The sequence below is a fragment of the Filicampus tigris genome, chromosome 19, assembly GCF_054856515.1.
Source record: "Filicampus tigris isolate MCC_2025a chromosome 19, RoL_Ftig_1.0, whole genome shotgun sequence".
NCBI classification, from domain to species: Eukaryota; Metazoa; Chordata; class Actinopteri; order Syngnathiformes; family Syngnathidae; genus Filicampus; species Filicampus tigris.
Genome location: NC_141235.1, coordinates 8,704,325 through 8,723,734, shown reverse-complemented (window position 1 = coordinate 8,723,734; position 19,410 = coordinate 8,704,325). Strand labels below are relative to the sequence as shown.

General features: G+C 43.5%; 1 protein-coding gene across 18 annotated transcripts in view; it reads left to right on the top strand.

Annotated features, from left to right (window-relative positions):
* Positions 1-253: 253 nt before the first annotated feature.
* The window catches only part of cacna1g (calcium channel, voltage-dependent, T type, alpha 1G subunit), a 127,693-nt gene continuing 108,536 nt past the window's right edge, over positions 254-19,410 (top strand). For all 18 annotated transcript variants that reach the window (XM_086016361.1, XM_086016352.1, XM_086016351.1 and 15 more), the window contains exons 1-2: positions 254-993; positions 1,277-1,596. In XM_086016361.1, the coding sequence (XP_085872487.1) occupies positions 1,284-1,596 (313 nt within the window). In that variant the 5' untranslated portion in view covers positions 254-993; positions 1,277-1,283. The remainder of the gene's footprint in view (positions 994-1,276; positions 1,597-19,410) is intronic.

Sequence of the window (19,410 nt, the reverse complement as noted above, 5' to 3'; positions counted from 1 at the left end):
GCTGGAAAAAAAAAAATGCCATCACTCCCTCGCACCTGATTGGCTGACAGTTGACAGAAGCGTTCAGCTGTTTAGTTCCCCTCTCCTCCGCTTTGCATCTGACATGACAGCTTCCTCGACCAAGGAAAATCGAGCTCTCGACTAGGCTGCGCGCCGATTGGCGTAGAGGAGACGCTTGGGCAGCTATTTAGAAGTTCGGGTCCCCCCCCTCCATGCCCGCCCTCCTTCCCTCCATCCCTCCCTCTTTCCCTCTCCATCCAGCTGTGTGAGCTTTCCTGATGGACGGAACCGAGAGAAGACAGTTCTGGAGGAGACAAGGGTGAGAGCGGTCGGCGACAAAGACGAAAGATGCTCTGTCATGTTTGAAGAAAAATACAAAGAAAGGAAAAAAAAAAAGAAAGCCGAGTTTTATTTGTGAGGCTAGACTGGACGAACGGCAACATCTTGATGGATTTTTTTTTTTTTTTTTTTTTTTTTTTTTTAAACTGTGCTGCGGAATATGCGCTCAACAAAAACGCCTGTGGATGCAATGAAAAGTGTTGGAGGGTACTTCACTCAGAAGAGGAAAGCGCGTGGAAACCAATTCTGCCTTTTTGAGGGGTTCAGCTGAAATAAGTTGTGCGAACACAAAGAGAGGCTTCGCTGCAGAAGCGGACCCCAAACCCCGTTTAAAGTGTTCGTTGGTGGATGGTTATAAAGTGCTAGTGAGACCCCCGGCGGGGGGAGGTTTGGACATCGGGGCTCCGCTCACGGGGGCCTCTCTCCTCTCCTCACCGCACCGCGCCGCACCGAAGCTGCACCGAAGCTGCAGAGACGGACCAAGTGCGCCAGAGACCCACTTGGGAACTCTGCGGTTCATCCAAAGCCCACAGAACATCGATTTTTCCTGCCACCCAAAGGCTCTTTCTGCAGACTGCTGTGGACTTTGCAGCCACCAAACTGATCATGCGATGACTGAACGCGCATTGGAGACAACTACCGAGTCCAAATCAGGTATGTATGTATGTATGGATGCATTTATTTATTTATTTATTTATTCATTTATCAAGATGCACTGAGATTATGACTCCCTTTTAGTTCTGTATTTAAAAAATATACAAATGTTTGATTTTCAATTATATTCTGACAGTTTCCCTTGTAGATGATACAGTGGACAAATGAGCATTTTGTAATGGCAATAATACATTCTGAACACTTATTGAGAATTACTGTGTGGTTGTTGATTCATGTTGGGGGTTCATTCTTTGCTATAATAACACCTGGGGTCGCTCGTCAGGTCAGTGATGGCCGAGGATGGGGGAAACCTCTCCGGCACCCCCGACTCCGGGGGCTCGGAGGGCCGCTCGTCTCTGCCGAGGACTTTCATCCGCCTCAACGACTTATCCGGGGACGCGGCCGGAGGGGGTGACGAGCGGACCGAGGTGATGGTGGAACCGGCCTCCCCGGCCCCCGACGGGACTTCTTCAAGCGGGGATGAGGGGTCAGCGTCCGGCGAGGAAAGCCTGCCTTACCCCACCCTGGCCCCGGTGGTCTTCTTCTACATGAAACAGAGCACCCGTCCTCGCAGCTGGTGTCTCAAGCTGGTCTGCAACCCATATCCTTTCAAAAAGTCAAATCAGTTTGCAGTCACCTTGCAGGTAAGAAACCTGTTTGTACTTTATGCAGCTTTTTGGGGGTTTTAGCCCTCAAGGCTGTGCGAAAGACGGGCCATTTGAAGTACGGGCGCGTTGTAATTAGTTCAGTGGTGCTCACCTGGAGTATGGCGCCATCTTTTCGCTCAGATCAAGTTTGATTGAATTACTTTGAGCTGAAGTGTGTTATTGATTCATACGACCTGCAATGATGCCTGTGACCAGAAATGAAGCACAAGAGGCTTTGTCTCTCTCCTGCTTGTCTGATTTTGGCCCTCAGGCTTGAGGGTGGCAAATAACGCATTTCACGAGTGCTTCTCAAAGCTGGATGTGAGGCAGCCACTAGTGTTGCGTCTCTGCCCCGGAGGTCTCACTCTGTCTTGTTTTTATTATTGCTTCCCTTGCTAGGTGTTATGTTCGCGTCCTTTAGATTCATTCCTTCATTTCCTGCAGTTGTCTGTCGCTCCACCCAAATCGAATCCTTTCACTCATTCTCGCCGTTTTAATTGCAAAGCTACATCAGCTGAGGCTCTGCCTGTTTTTGCTCCCAGGTGGGCGTGTGATGACATGGCTTGTATTGTTTTAGCACCTTTTACAGCCTAGGCTTGTGCGACTAAATAATTCCCATGTAGAAAATTCCTCCTTTTTGTGTGTTGCGTCTAAGCGCCATAGTTGCCATCTAATGCCTCATTGTTGTCACACTCTACGCTGCTGATTGCATAAACTGCTGCCCAGAACCACATTCTGTATTTTTTTTTCATTCTTCATCAACAGTTGAACCTTTCTACCAGCGCGCCAGTGATATTCACATCGGGCGTCGTGTAATATTTCACCCTCAGTACATTTTAAATGACATTTTTTCTGCTTTGTTCCTGACTGCCTTCTTCCTTTCAATCTTCGGTTCCCCTCAGTCTGTGTTGCCAGACTGTAGCTCATTTCCATAGTTGCAAATGTCAAATCTGCGAAGGTCCTACAAATTAAAAAAAAAAAAATCTGACTTGATTAGTCATTTTTTTTGCTCCCCAAGAAATGAGCCGATCCCTTGACAGACAATCTGGCCCAAATGTGAATGTGATTGGGAATATGTGGCCTGGGATTGGCTGGCGACCAATCCTTGGTGTGCGGATGTGGGTGGATATTAAAAATAACCCCCGCAGCACCAGCACAAAACACTCAACTGCAGGTTTGGAAGCATATGGCTGATTTAATACATTTTAACAGTGTTTGAATTTTCCTGTGTGTGTGTGTGTGTGTGTGTTCTTTGTCTCTCTGTTTTGCCCTTTTGTGTGCATCAGTAGTGATTTAGGAAAAGGTCATTGGTTCCGTAATGCACTGTAATGCTGCTGAGATTGATCTGCATGCACTCGTGTGCACACTTACCCAAGGAGCAGATGGATATTTTTGCAATCCTTTTAACCGTTTCTCTTGATCCGTATCCTCCTCTGCCGCTGCTGCCGCTGCTGCCGCCCCTCCATGCGGCACTCACCGCTTTCTGCACTCTGCTTCGACCAGCGACTCCTGTAGCTAATCTCTCTTATTCCCACCATAAACACGCCCACAACATCACCTGTAGTCTGCTCTGCCTTCGCTGCAGGCTCTAAACCAAGACGAGATAAACCAACCAGATAGCGCTCACGAAAACGACAACAAAAAGATCAGGAAAAGCCTACCTGAGCAGCTGAACTTTGAGGGGTAATCAGAGATACTTCAAATGGTGGCTGGTGTATGATGACTCCCAATTAACGTGCGAGCCAAGAAAAAAAAAAAAAAAGAGTAGAAAACACTGGATGTCCTCCATTGTTGTCCTTTAGCAACTGTCACGTAGAATTTATTGGCTGTTGTAACAAGGTTGTGCTTGTGTTGTGTAGCTATGATGTCATGATATTTACGACGCAGTTACCGTTGTCTGACCGACACACCCCACAATGCAAACACAAATCAGTATAGTGGAGCCTCTTACGTTACGAACTGTTAGACGAGTGCAACTATGGAAATAACGCCACCTGGGAGACAACGTGAGCCAGGTGTAAAAATCTGAGGCCTCTGAGATACTTAAACCACGCCCCCTCCACCTATCAGTCACTATTTGGTTCAAAGTGGAGCTCAAGTACACAGAGGAGCTGTAGGTGTGATTTATTCATATTTTACTTGTTCATCAATCATGAGCTCCATTGTGATCTGGTTGTGCCTTAAAGCAACGGCGTGTTAGTTTTTGTTGATTATGGCGGCGCCATGTGGACGAAAGTGGTAGTGTTTTGACAAGTCAACCACATTTCCCATCCGCGCCAGCGCGTAGTGTCGTGAAATCCTGAGCTCCCGTTGGCCCGCAAGTTGGACTGAATTACATTTCTATTTCCAGTGGCTGTGTGAAAGACAAATTGCGATGAAGTAATAAATCTAATTTTGTTTGAACAATACTTTTTTTTTTTTTTTTAGTTTTGTGGCTTCTGCCATGACACCAGTAATAGCGCGTAGACGTTCTGATCAACTTCCGTCCTTATAGCGAAAGGAGGAAGTCAGTATGCCGTAAAGCAACTCATGACATTTGTATTTTTTTTGTGTGCCAGGGTTGCTCCCATCCTCTTCAAAGTTGCTTAGTGCCAGGATAATTGATACAGACCCCCCCAGGGCATGACAAAAGTCCCATTCAACTACTTGTAAGCCAATGTTTCATCAAAAGAGTTGTGAAACAATTATATTAAGGTCGAAAACTTGCCCAGTGCTGCTTTAAGCAGTGAATCGCCAACATTTACGGTTCTGTATTTGCAAATTAATCTATTCTTTGTTATTTGCTGAAACATGCATGTATTCACTGTATTTGTGAATATTATTATTTGTGAATATTTCACGCATCTTAATGCGAAGGAACTATGCTCAAGTGACTTGAGGAGTGCTGGACCTTGCATTTAGGCGAAAGTGTGGCATACCAAGTTACAAGCGTGACACATGTAAAGCGTGTGCACAACATATGTAAATCATGAGCGCAAGTTGTCAAATCTGAGTCCTATTCTTTGCCGAAATGAATTCCCGAGCTTGACTTCCGTATTGCACGACCTCAGCGCTTCCACTTCTTACCATTCCAGTCCACACAGCACCACTTAGTGGGGGAGTGTCTCAGCATCCGCGCAAAATTTGTCTGGTTCTATTCAAAACAGGCATGTCCTGAGTCAGCCCCTGGCTTCAGACGGCTTGCGGCCATTTTTAACAGTCTGAAGTAATTAGGACCCCTGGATACTCGTCGAGGTATTTACTGTCTAATTGAAGACCCCTCGAGTGTGCGCTCTCGGTTCAGTTGTGCCCGGCACGTTGCCTGCGTGAAATACCCTCCGCTGGTTTTGTAAACAATTCCTCCGCATTCTGATCGAGAGACGAATAGCCCGTGTGTGCCTGTGCCTGTGAGAGGTTGTGTAAGCAACACACGCACATACGCAGCCACACACAAAGTTCCACAGGACTCCCGTAGGTGTCTCCTCTGTGGCGGCGAGCTGGACGCTGTGCCAAGACGGAGGAGGAGTGCCTCGATTCCTTTTCTCACATTGATAGAAGCGGAGGATTACATGGTCGGCAAACAGCGCGGGAGGTCACCACCGTCAGGCTAAGTTGTAATCGCCTCCCTGAGGCAGACTCACAATGTGAACTCCAAAGGACAGGAAGGTCTTCCCTGAAGTGTGCTGGCCATTTGTGTTGCAATGCTCCCCCCTCCCTCCCTCCCTCCCTCGCTGGAGGCTTCTTTCACATTTGTTGCTCATTGCTCTGATGCATCTGTCAAATCATGGAAGCCGAAGCAAACACTTACTTAATCAGCAGAAAATGTCTCCTGCCCTCCCCGTTGCCCCCCCCCCCCATCCCCTCCTGCAGCCTAGCCCCCCCTCCAACCCACCATCTCCTTTCCTCCCCAAGCGCTCCCCCGCTTCTCTCTTCTGGAGTGTAAAACGTCTGTTTGGCGGCCCTCGTGCCGTCTTTGAAAGCCTGCGAGAAAAAAACCAAAAAACAGTGGAGGAGTTTGAGAACGGGAGAAAACAACATGAAAATCAGTTGCTCGGCGTGTTTGTTTCGTCTACCCACCTAGCGCTTTGCTTTTCAAACTTCTTTTTACCTTCTATTCTCTGACTGCCATTTCTGGCTCTGTGCAGTCTCCTTTCTATGAGAAGCTCATCTACTCCGCTGTCACTGTTTCTCCTAATGAACCGAATCGAAGATTTCTTCACGTGTTGGTATGCACTCAGTACACAGATCTGATGAAGTATACACGTATGCAAAGATGCGCAGACTTTTAGCAGGCGTGTGGGGGCGGCAAGGCCATGTGATGTAGCGAACATGTATTTTGCATGTGCAGTTCTTGCCGCAAGGGATATGTGTACTTGGAGGAAATGCGATGCTTTGCAGCTAAAACTGCAGCTTTCCACTCCTCTGGGAAGACTTGCGACAAGATTCTCAAATGTGTCTGCCGCTTCATCCAGACGTGAAGAACATTTGCAAGGTCAGGGTTCGCCCATGTAAAAGACGATCATATCCATGCTGACGTCACAAAAGCGGCGAGTTGGGATACTCAAGCCAGGCCCAGAGTGGCAAATCTGACATTTTGGAAAATTCCTGGTGGTTGTATACGCTGTATTTGTTTCTTCCGACCCACAGATCTGTTTTTAGATCAGCACATATCGTGCATCCACAACGCTTGAATTCAAATATCACCATCGCAGGCCATTATATTATATAGCACCGCCCGCACTACCTTTGTTACCAAGGGTGTCAGCAAGTTGCAATAATTTTATACCAAAAGTAGCACCAATTTAATACACGGCTAAAAACAACAACACTGTAACAATCAAAATGTGTTCTTGTCAATGACGTGCCAAAATTAAACAAGTCTCTTTCAAAGGGAAATCAACCCAAACAAATTTTTTTCAAGAATATGTTCCCAGCAGGCCCACTAGTTGAAACACGGCATTCTGATTAATTTTGTGTTTGGGCAATATAAGTTAAGCAGAGCCATCTCAGGGGGCGGCCATTTTGTCATTTCTGTCGACTGAAAATGACATCGCAACTACCCAGCGCTCAAGGAACGACCAATCACAGCTCGCCTGTTTTCTAAAGCTGAGCTCTGATTGGTCGTTACCTGAGCTCTGGGTAGTTGTGATTGTCATTGTCATTTTCCGTCGACAGAAATGACAAAATGGCCGCCCCCGGTGATGACTAAAAACAAGAGGATTACTTTTATTCCACAAATGCAATATTTATCAGAATGCTTTGTTTCAGCTAGTGGGCTTGCATAGAACATATTCTTGAAAAAAAAAATGTTTGGGTTGACTTCCACTTTAAATAAGGCCATGTTTGTCAGGTCCTCTCACTTATTAGCTCCCTCATTCACGTTCAAGTGATTCCAGATTTCAACCACAGTTGACGATTCCGCGTCGTTATACATCGAAAAAAAGGAACGAGTCTGTTTTGGACAAAGCAATGACAGTCACGTCTTGCTCAAAAACGGCAGTAGCAATAAGAGCGAGAGTGAGACCAAGTTCAGACAGCAGCAAGGTGTGAGTAGACAACTCCGTATGAGGTCTGTTCTTAATGAGCAGATTTGTTTAAGCTGTGAAAAATACAAGCAGACTGGGCACAAAGAAAAGCCTTCTTTGTGCTTGGTCTGCGTCGTACTTTTCTACTTTCAACTCCTTTTTTTTTTTTTTTTTTTTTGGTGTGTTTGCCCCAGCTAGATTGCAACCCACAGGCCACTTATGGCTTTTAATTTTGCTCTTCTGTGTAATAATAGAATTGCTAAGGGATACTTTACTCATTTTGCAATTTTCAGCAGTAAAGGGGTAATATTTTATCTATAATGAATTTGATACAATGAATACCTTGAAAGGGGGATTCAACCCAAACATTTTTCTTCAGAATATGTTCTATGCAGGCCCACTAGCATTCTGATTAATATTGCCTTTGTGGAATATGAGAAATGCACCCATTTTTAGTTAGCTCAGGGGGCGGCCATTTTGTCACTTCTCTCGACTGAAAATGACATCGAAGTTGCTCAGGGCTCAACCGATCATGGCTCAGCTTCAGAAAACAGGTGAGCTGTGATTGGTCGTTACCTGAGCCCTGAGCAACTGTGATGTCATTTTCAGTTGACAGAAGAGACAAAATGGCCGCCCTTGGAGATGGCTAAAAGCAGATGGATTTTGCTGCTTAACTCATATTCCACAAAGGCAATATTAATGCGAATGCCTTGTTCCAACTAGTGGGCCTGCATAGTACATATTCTGGAAAAAAAATATGCTTGGGTTGACTTCCACTTTTTGCCACCTGCTGTCGACTGAAAATGACATCATGTGTCGAGGGCCCAGGTAACAACCAATCACGGCTCAGCTTGTGAACATCAGGTCAGCCTGACGTAACGTTTTTTCCCTGAGCTTAATTGAAGTCGTCGTCTGACTGTTGGCAGGGGGTCACAAGTTAACAAGATGACACTATGAGCTTTGCGACTTCCGGCTAAACCGCCAAGTCACCTAGCAAGACTGCCAGATGTAATTTCGCCATCTTTTCTTGTGATTGAGGCAGAAGCCTACTTTGACACCATTTAGTTGTTTTTTTTCTCCTCTCTGACATGTGCCGTGTTCCCACACCCGTGTAACTCTGGTGGCCTAGTTAACAAATGAATGCTGCGGCTCCTGTTCAAAACACAGACGAGCTCCCCTTTGGAGAATGAGGCAAAAAGGTCTGATAGCAGGAGGGGAAGATTAGCTTTAGTTGTCTTCACGGACAAGAATCACTTCATGTACAGTACAAGGAGTCTTCACTTCTTGACTTGGCCATTTCAAGGTGTAGATGTAGCTAGCTCCAAGCTACTTCAAGCTAAGTGACACAAACAGTCCCTTTGTCTCTTTAGCGAAACGACCTGTCAGTCATTTTTCAACCATTATTGAGGAACACAATTAGAGTAGGTAAATATTGTCAGGTTATTAGTGCTGCTTCATAAAGTAGACTCATTAAGATGCGTGAATCCAAAAGAACACTGCCATCAGGCATCGTTTTGGAAAAGCAGGCAGCCATTTTATTGGTTGGGTTGTAAATTGCTGGAGTGCAGATTATCGCTATCCCGATGTATGATATCGTTCTCGGTCGCGGTGCAGTGTCAATACACTCGCGGGCTGATGTTGATCTCAGTATTCTTCTCCATGTTCTGTGTGATTCCCACGCCTAGTTGCCTGATTAATTGAAATACTTGGATAGAGGATTGGATGGAAGGACGAAGTTGCGTATTTTGTACTGACTTCTTTACCCTTGTTTCTTTCATGCTGTTCTTGCTTTAATTTGATATCGGACGTCTTGCAGGATTTTTCTCATTAGCTCATTGTGGAAGACTGGTGGCAGCAGAAGGAGGAGGAGGAGGAGATGGGTTAGAGTCGCAGAAGGAGAACGGGGGTGGGCGAGTTCTACTTTCTCTTACACAACCAAATCTCAACTTGCACCTGAATTGAATTATGATGAACCTATTTTTATTTTGGCTGCCTCCTTCTTGTACTCCACTTCACCTTCCTCCAATTCTCGGCTTGTTACTCCCTCACCTTTTCCTTAAAGTCTTCCCGTATTTCCAGACATTTTTTTCCCCCAAAGGGATTCTTTTTCATAATATTAAATGAAATAATTTCTCGGTCACCGTCGTAGCTCATGCGATAACTACTTCTCACTTTTCCAGCATTCTTCCCACTCCAGACAGATTGCTATGTTGCTGAGCAACACAGCAGGGGACGCTATGTCTGGCACAAGTGGACCATTTTGACTTGGGTGCTAACTTGGGACACAGGTGGCATTTGACAGAGTCCAGACTGACTGCTGGCCTTATCGCACAAGCCGAAACAGATCCACACTCTCGCAATCATGCCTTTTTAAAGGGGCTTGGAGAGCGTCAGTCACCCACTGTAGATTGTTGACTGCCTATGAAAAAAAATGTTACTGCCATTTAGGGTCCAAAATTGATCAACTTTGCACTGTTTTTTTTTTAGTGTGCTTTTGATCAAGCTGCCAAGTTCCAATTTTGCTGATCCACAAATACTCTACATTGCTGTTACCATCCAAAAACAGAGGCCATAAAATCGGTTCTGTTCAGTGAGGATGTTTGTCGATATAATACCTTGATGGAGTTCGCTAACGTGGTGTAATCGCACTGGCAAAGTATGTTCATACGTGTTTTGCACATTCTTTGATCGTGAGAAATTGGAATCGTCACACAGGCGGGCCAGAGTTTTTATTCACTCTTGTTGTAGATGAGGAACATGATTGAAGCCTCTGCGGATCCATTGAGGGAAATTGTCATCTCGTGATCACAGTGTGCATGATGTCAGCAGCTGATGTTGAATGTAAACAAACGACTGCAGTTATCCAACAGCCGTTATGTTTTCCTGTTGGCAATTAAACCTCACGTTCCCCGTGATGATGTCAATGTGCGCTATGAAAACGCATGTTAACCAAGGAAATGACACACATCCAAACGCAACATTACCGAGTATGCGTTTGTGCAACTATGGTTAAATTGCGGCGCTTTCTTAATGCGTGGTTCATACAAAAGGAGGAGTGCTGTTATTGATGGATTAAAGCCGCAACGAGCTGCGCGCTGACGGATGGCAGGCGACACACAATGAGCTCCGTGAAGATTCACACCTCCTATACATCTTTACTTGACATCTTACACTTTCCCCCTCGGCCGCCGTCTCACTCTCTTTCCCACCCTGTCGCTTTCATCGGGACACTAATCAGGACTTTCCAGCGGAATGAGTCTGGCGAAGGAGTCGCAGAAAAAAAAGGGACATGCCTTATTTTAGATAACAAACGAGGGATAGCGGGATATAAATACTTCAAGGGGGCTGGGAAACTTACATCAGAGTCAAGACATGTCCATTTGATTCTTCTCCCAGCTGTGTGAGATCTTGTTTGTCTGGTTGCATGTGTGTGGCCGCTCGGAAGCATCTATCGGTCATCAACTTTGCTCCACTTCAAACGAGCTTTTACGCTAAAGTCTGCGCAGCTCGATCGTTCCGCTTTTTTGTGCCATTCCCAGCTGAGGAACTTTATTGGTTTATTGCGAGCGCGAATGCTTGTTTTTGTCGCTATGTGCTTTGCGATTGAATGGCGATCCGTCGCCTATCGACCAAAGCGAATGAGGAGAAGCGGAAAATGGATGATAGAGTGTGTACAGTGCTTATCGCATTCTAATGACGTTGCCTAATTCCATTGCCCTTTTACTCGGCTCTGTTTTGCTCAGCCGGTGAAAATGACATTGCTCTGCTCACACTTACACCAACTATCTAGCTCTCTCCTGGCGTTTGGCCCAAATCACTGTGGCATTTACAGTTTCACAGCCATTCGAGCTTAATGTCTCCAGGGGTGACGAGGGGAGAGCGGATGCTCCCGAATCAGATCGCAGCAGTATTCCGGCGTTTAGTTCCAAGGCTGAACTTTGCTCGGTGTCTGAGGAACTACACCTGTGCTGCGATTGCCTCGAGGGAAATGTCTCAACTCACTTGAAAGTTATTGCAAGGTCAAGACAAACAAGTGGAAGTGTTAGAGTGGCTGCAGCCCAGATGCCTAATTATAAGATACAAAGGTAAAGTTTTCATACCTTTTTCGGAGACTAAACGTTCCTAAGCTGTTGGAGTCAATGGAGCCTTTTATTAATACTGAGAAGAAAAGATCTAAAGGTATCTCTGGACACAGGTTTGCGGCAAGCTAAATTCAAAGAGGGATAATCTGGTCTGAACTGTCAATGGCGAAGTGATGTTGCAGTCTGTGGTTTTGGCCAGACCGGGTTTTACTGTCGCTAAACAAACTGCGAAGATTCAAACTGTAGCACTCTGCAATGACTTTTTAGCTCGTACTGTATGGGGAGAGAGGCGAGGGGGGTGGTTGGCGAAGTTAAGAGAATGATATTATTGATGTTAGTCGTAGAAGCACTCATTTAAAAGTCTTGATTTCAATGTTGCAATGGGCCCTTGACAACAACACCTCTGCAGATTTCCTCCTCTCAGAGTCCCTGTCAATCATGACAACAGCTAGACATTTGGTTTTCGAGTCTTGTGTTTTTAAAGGGGTTCAAAAACAGATGGCAAAACTATGGAATGAATCAAATGAAAAGTATATTTCCACAAAATGATTGAAGTTTAGGTCATGCAGTATGTAAATCATGTGGTAAGTCACTTGGAGAAAACGGTAGCTGTGCAGCAAATGGACAACACGCTTTACTAGAGAAGCATTTTTCGCCAAAAAATAATGAAATGAAAAATGCTGTTACATCTTTATGGCTGTTTTGACTGTGACTGTACTAGACTGTGTTCAAGTATTTATAGGAGGAAACTTAAAAATGCTGCTTTACTATATTTTTCCCTTAGTAGTCTAGTCACCACTGTAGCATCCGTGTTCCCTTCTCCCTTCCAGTGCGTGTGTGCACAATTACACGCGTTTCTGCCTGCATCATTTTATAATATTTGGCAAGGCCGTTAGTCGTTCTTAATCAGGAAATAATCTTCTCCGAAAGCGCATCGTCCTCCGCTGTGTGTGTGTGTTTCAGTGATTCCTGATGTGTGCAGATGCAGACAGAGAGGGAAGCCCTGTCTGTTCCCTTGAGGAGTGTGCGCTCGCCTTCGGTGCGCGTGAGCGACAGACACGCACGCGCGTGCGACATCAAACCCAGTGTGTTGACCTGTCGCTTGTTTATCGGCGTCAGTCTCTGCGTTTGCAGGGGCGCGTTATTACCGCGGTGTGTCCTGGCGTTCTTGGAAGCGCCGCGGTGTGTATTTACGCTCCCGGTGACACACATGGACTTGCGGTTTCGGTGTCCCTCGTTAACATGTTCAGGATTTCCAACAAGATGTGGCTGCGAAAGCAGTTCCAGACGTTTCTGTCGCTCTCCCTTTTGTCTTTGAGAGAGACACCGAGCAATAGAGGGAGTGAGAGAGGGTTGGGGGAGCCGGTTTTTAATCTGCTTCTAATTTAAAGTATTCCTCGGCCGTTCTCCTCTGGGTCCTAACCCCCTCTGAATTGAGGGTAGTTGCCAAGTATAAGAAAAACACACATTAATTTTATAAATAAAAGACCGCGCCTATGGCTCATTCGGGAGCTCAACTTGTTCGCATTAATCTCTCTTAGGTGTTTGTGTGTTGGACAAAAGTGGTTTATCGTTACAACTTTCTTTGCCCTCTCGGTATCTTAGTAGCTTTTGTAAAACAAAGCGGGGAAGAAAAAGATCAAGCACCTACTGGGATAATGTAGATTTTACTCCGACATTTGTAGCTGCATTTCTTCAACCTTTGGAGTCATTCGCCAGCGGCCGGGACGCTCACGTTAGCGTCAGTCCGTCATTATTTCAAGCCGACCCATTCGTCAGTCCATCACTCTGTCGTCGTTATTTAAACTTCGCTTCCGCCAAATGAAGTAAAAGCACACACATACACAGCGTGGTGATTGGTGAATTAAAACAATATGGGACAATGTCATTGCGGTCTACGGGACGGAAAAGTATACAACACTACCACCAGTTTATACTATTCACCAGCTTCCTTGGCTGGGTTGACCTAAAAAAGGAGCAGGAGAATGGGGACCAACATTATTGCATTTGTGGAATAAGAATTAATCCACTCGTTTTTAGCCATCTCCGGGGGCGGCCATTTTGTCACTTCTGTCAACTGAAAATGACATCACAACTGCTCAGGGCTCAGGTAACGACCAATCACGGCTGACCTGTTTTCTGAAGCTGAGCCATGATTGGTCGTTACCTGAGCCCTGAGCAGTTGTGATGTCATTTTCAGTTGACAGAAGTGATAAAATGACCGCCTTCCCTCAGATGGCTAAGAACGGGTGGATTTTGCCGCTTAACTCATATTCCACAAACGCAATATTAATCAGAATGCCGTGTTTCAACTAGTGGGCTTGCATCGAACATATTCTTGAAAAAAATATATGTTTGGGTTGATTTCCTCTTTTAAGGCTGTGGGAGGCTGTTCTGATTGGATTCAGTGGAATAACCAGTTGGTCATTTCTATTTATAGGTTTTGCAAATTGATGCTTAGCAGGATGGTGTTCAGAGCTTGTCTGCATTTGCAAAACTAATCTAAAGGTTGCTGCATGCACGCAGTCAGTGTCTATGAGCCCATGCTCCAATGGAGACGATTTAGTAAGACACAATATTATGAGTAAAACGAATGTGCAAGTGTACCAGATCACATCAAATGCGCTAAAATTGTCAGTTTGTGTATGTGAAATGCATCTTAGGAAAAGAAATTCCCTCTTACACTTACCTTTGTGGGTGGTGACTTCCAGTGGCCTGGAATATCCCAAAGGGGAAGTTCCTAATGAGTAATTATTCAATTTCCCTGTACTGCAATTACCTCAAAATGATCTAATTTAATGGGTCTGTAAGAATTTATAATCATACGTTTGCCTCCCACTATTTTTTTTTTTTCCATTTGTGACACAATACAGCAACACATCACTATTCCCTCAGGGGCCCCCTTGATTATGATTGTAGTTATGATTATGAATATTAGTATTGTTGTTTTGCTTTGAAAATGTGATAAAGGCAAAATTAAATCTGTATTTTTCACAAGAGATTTTACACCAGTGTTTTTTTGTTTTTTTTTCACCCACCGCACACTGTGCTACGCGGCCGAACCGAACTGTTTTCAAATTCAAATCAAAATGTAACGGCCAATCTGAAATGAGCATGAGTTTTCATGACAAAAAGCAAGATCCTGCCCCCAAGCCACACTAAACAAAAAAAACAAAAACAAATGCTATACTTTTGCTATTTTTCTGAATGTTAGTGAGCACTTGTCCTTTGCTGAAAAGATCCAGTCCACCTCACAGGTGTGGCGTATCCAGATATGGCTTGGACAGCATCATTACTGCACGGATGTGCCCTCAGGCTGCCCACAATAAGAGGCCACGGGCCAAAAGGACAGACGGATTGTGTTTAGCTTTTTGATTGTAATAACACGCAGCGCATTATATCGCGGCCTGTCGTTTTTGGCAGCGGCAACCGCTTCTACTGGTTTGTTTCGAACACACAGCGCTGATGTCGTGCAAGAGTCTGATACCAGCCACGTGTCATTGGAGATTAGGCAGCTCTGCCGCTCTTTAGCCGTAATGACCCGCCAGACTGATGAGCACGGCTGGGATGTCTGGCCACTTACGAGCACTCTCATAAATCAGACCCCATTCTGAATTATTCAGCACATCTTTGCCCCAAGGAGACAGGGAGGGGAGGGGGGGGGGGGAAGGTCGAGAAAAGGTGGGATATATGACCAACGGGATTGAGTGAGAGGATAAAATGAGGGAATGAAGTGAGGTGACAGTTCGGTGAACAAATGTTGGAAGCAATATCCGAGTAAACCCTGACACACGCGGCAATAAATGGAGCATTCCTCCCCTTTCTGATCAAAGTTAGCCAAGGCCAAATTAGGATATCTCTCCAAGATTAGCTTGATTGATTAGCTCGCGGCGCGGGGTGTGTTAAGAGTACGGAAAACAGTCAAGCGTTAACAGTCGTGAATGTGAAATGTGTTCGGTGCATTTAATTGCAAAATGCGACAACAGCCAAGCAACCAAGACACATATTGCTCCGTAGTACCTCCAGTATTGCTCATTCGATCCTTGGAGATTTCTCCAAGGTATCTTTGTTAGGTCTCAAGTTTGACTCCCTCCATAATTACTATGCCTACTTATTTCTTGGAGTGTATTTTAGGAGAAACACATGAGAATCATTTGAGATAAAAGAGAGAGTCAAATAAGACTTCTCAAATTTGTCTCACGAGCCGTAGATGAGCAAGCTTTGAGCAATACACTATTGGGTATACTATCATCCATTTCTCAGCCATTGTTACTATGGTGATGTTTTTTTTTGTTGTTTTTTTTTTAATGTAAGCTTCTTTTGTTTTTTGTTTTTTTGTCCTGTATTTTTGTGTCTTCCTTTGTTTTCAGTGGATGGAACCATTGTTTTGGCTAGAGGAGCTGCAGGTGTTATGGCCAACGTGGGAGTGGATGTGTGTAGGAAGTTTAGCGTGGACACTCACATCGCACATCTATTTGCTCTCCTTTCTTTGTTTAGTGTGCCGCTCTCTTGTCTCCTCAATCGTTTCCCGCTCCTTCTCGTCACTATTTCTCATCTGTCCCCCCCCCTCCCGCCGCCCCGATGCTAGTCTTCCCACTGCGTTGTGTGTGTTGTGTAAGAATTCAACCGAACTGGAAAGGAGCAGCGAGGAGCATAGTTGGCTGTGCAATGTGAGAAAACAAAAGCCAGTTAAGAAGAGAGAGAGCCCTGTCTGGGGACAAATTTAGCCACCGGCTTTGGCCTCACTAAAGCTACGATGAACAGAAGAGTCCAACGCGATGAGATGGAACTTAATTGTTCCCTTTGGAAAGATTTGATGTGCAGGGCGGCGGCTCAATTAACTTTATAGCACAGAGATGGGAAAAATTGCTTGCAAATATAAGGGTGGTTTTTTTTTTTTTTTGTTGTTGTTTGTTTAGGAAATACAGTACATTCTCAATTTCATTTTTTAAAATGCTTATACTCATTACACTCCCTCAAGGGGAAGTCATTGTGCAGTAGTAAAGTCAACTAGTTCACAGTGGTGAGTGTGCCATGATAGGACTTTAGGAGAGCTGCAGGAAACAATCCCATTTCACCTTCATTTTTTCTGGAAATGATTATTTATTAATTGCAAAAAGCTATGGTGACATGCAGAACAATTGAATGCTCTTGTATTAGATGGCAGAAGGTACTTAAGCCTGTGTATCCATCTCTTGCCATTTGTGCAACAGAATAAGTAGTAATGGCTTACTGGGAGTATTTCAACGTGATGCCCAGATTCCACACTAAATCGATTTGTGAGTAAATCACGATGAGATCATTATTTCAGGATTCATACTTTTTGTGACATTTTCTAATGTGTAATAAAATGGTTACCTGGGCTTGATTTGAACACAGAAACCCCAACCGCTGTTGGTTACTGCGACGACCACAATTTTGAATTTACACCCTCGGAATGCACATTGTCATTATTTTATGCTTTATGCATACAGCATACAGTATTCTTAGACTTAATTTAGCTGCAATTGAATATATTTATTATCCATTTGTATCGAAAAAAAAAAAGATGGGGCGAGTCTTATTCTGGTCTCGGACATAGAGCGATAAAGACACAAAAAATACATTAAAATGTATGAATGAAAAGAGCAAAGAATTGTGAGTGACCCAAGAAGATGAAAAGTAAAGAAAATATCAAATTGCATGTAGATGAGAAGAGAAAGCCGCATGAAAAATACATATTGAATGACCGACACCATGCTGTGTTTGTGTGTGTGGGCAACAGTCGACTATAACTTTAGGTGCACGCACATTATAATGGACAAATAACCCACAATAACTTGACATAATAACCACAATGACTTCTGAATCGATTATCACGCTCCCATAATTGCTGTGTGTGTGTGCGCGCGTGCGCGTGCTCAGTAATGCAATTGTGCGCTCCCAGAAACAACACAATCAATCTTCTTGCCTGTCGTGACATTTCTTCTCGTTCCAACATTTATTCCGGGGGCGAGCTCTGCTCTGCTGACTGACATTGACGGAACCTTCTGCCCACCGGACGAACGCATGCGCGCGTGGACGCGGACACTCGCACGGCCAATTAGACACACACTGGGAAGCATCATCTCGTCTTCATGAATCTTCTAATCAAAGCCTCGTGCTTGTCTTCCTTGACACACGCAAACGCAAAGGAGGGCGAAGAGTTCTCGGATGCTGATGGTTGATATGGAAAATGAGTACCCATCTGCCTTGCTGTAATGCTACGTGTGTGTGTGTGTGTGTGTGTCTGTGTCTGTGTCTGTCTCTGTGTTTGTGTGTGTGTGCGTGTGTGTGTGTGTGTGTTGTGCAGCCAGCCAATCAGCAGCAGAAACTGCAGGCCTTTAACCCCCTCTGAGTCCTGAGTCAGCAACATCACTGTCAATGAGGCCAAGGAATATTAGAGCATGTGTGTGGGTGGATGGTGTGTGTGCATGCTTGACAAACGGTGGAGTTGGGTGGGGGCTGGGTGGGGGTATATATATATATGTATATGTATATATACATATATATATATATATATGTATATATGTATATATATATATATGTATATATACATATATGTGTATATATATGTATATATGTATATATACATATATATATATACATATATGTATATATATGTATATATGTATATATACATATATATATACATATATGTATATATACATATATGTATATATACATATATGTATATATACATATGTATATATACATATATATATATATATACATATGTATATATACATATGTATATATACACATATGTATATACACATATGTATATATACATATATACATATATATACATATATGTATATATACATATATACATATATATACATATATGTATATATACATATATATATATATATATATGTATATATGTATATATATATATATGTATATATGTATATATATATATATATATGTATATATACATATATGTATATATATGTATATATGTATATATACATATATATATACATATATGTATATATATGTATATATGTATATATACATATATATATATACATATGTATATATACATATATATATATACACATATGTATATATACATATGTATATATACATATATATATATATACACATATGTATATATACATATGTACATATATATATATATATATATATATATATATATATATATACATATATGTATATATATATACATATATGTATATATACATATATGTATGTATCTGTATATGTATATGTGCATATATGTGTGTATATATTAGTAGTTTGCACAGCTCGTTATTTATTCCACTTCCTTCCACCTCCCATAGGCACACTCACTCACACATGCCTCTCGAAAGCCGCTGCAGACACGGCCGCATCTGTTTTGGCATTCAAGATGCTTTGTGAGAGATGAAGCAGCTTTTTTGTGCGGTGGTCTAACAGCAGGATCAATTCGAAAATGGGTGGCGTCACACTAAATTGAAGAGACCCAGAATAGCCGGGCCGCTGCTTTAAGATCAGCTATATTTCAGTTAGTACAAAGATAAGAATCAAATGAACACTCATGTAGAAGGTGATGTTGTTTTCCCCCCGCCCCTTCATTGTATAGTGTTCTGAGCAGCCTGGACAGCGATTCATACGTGATCCGCAATTGCAAAATATGTCGGAACTCACTCGGGTAGATTCTGAGATATGAGGCGATAATGGTTCTGTAGGTGAAACCTCTGCCCCTTTCATCCATTAAAAGCTTCATTTTCATGAAATAAACATCGTGAAGTGTTCAAAATTCACATTACGTAATAAGTGTTTGACAAAGAAGTCAGTCATGTCAAAATACAGTTACCTTGCCGTTGTCGTAGATATCCACATGGAGAATTCCCGACGTACGGGGGAACAGTATAAAGCGGATGTTTCACTTTAACTAATTTTGTCCTCATTTTAATAATTCAAAGTCATTTTGAGCCAAAATTAGGCTGATAATCCGCAGGATTTTTTCCATAAATAATCGCCAGGAACTCTAGCAAAGCAGCAGGTGCTATGCTATGCTTGGCCTTATTTTCTTGCTGACAGGAATTTGCCGTTTGGACCCTCCAAGCTTAGCATTGCCGTAGGCGCGGCGTTCTGTCATTTTAACAGCTAATCGTTGTAGCGTAGCGGGACTGGAATTGTAACCCTTCTTGTTCA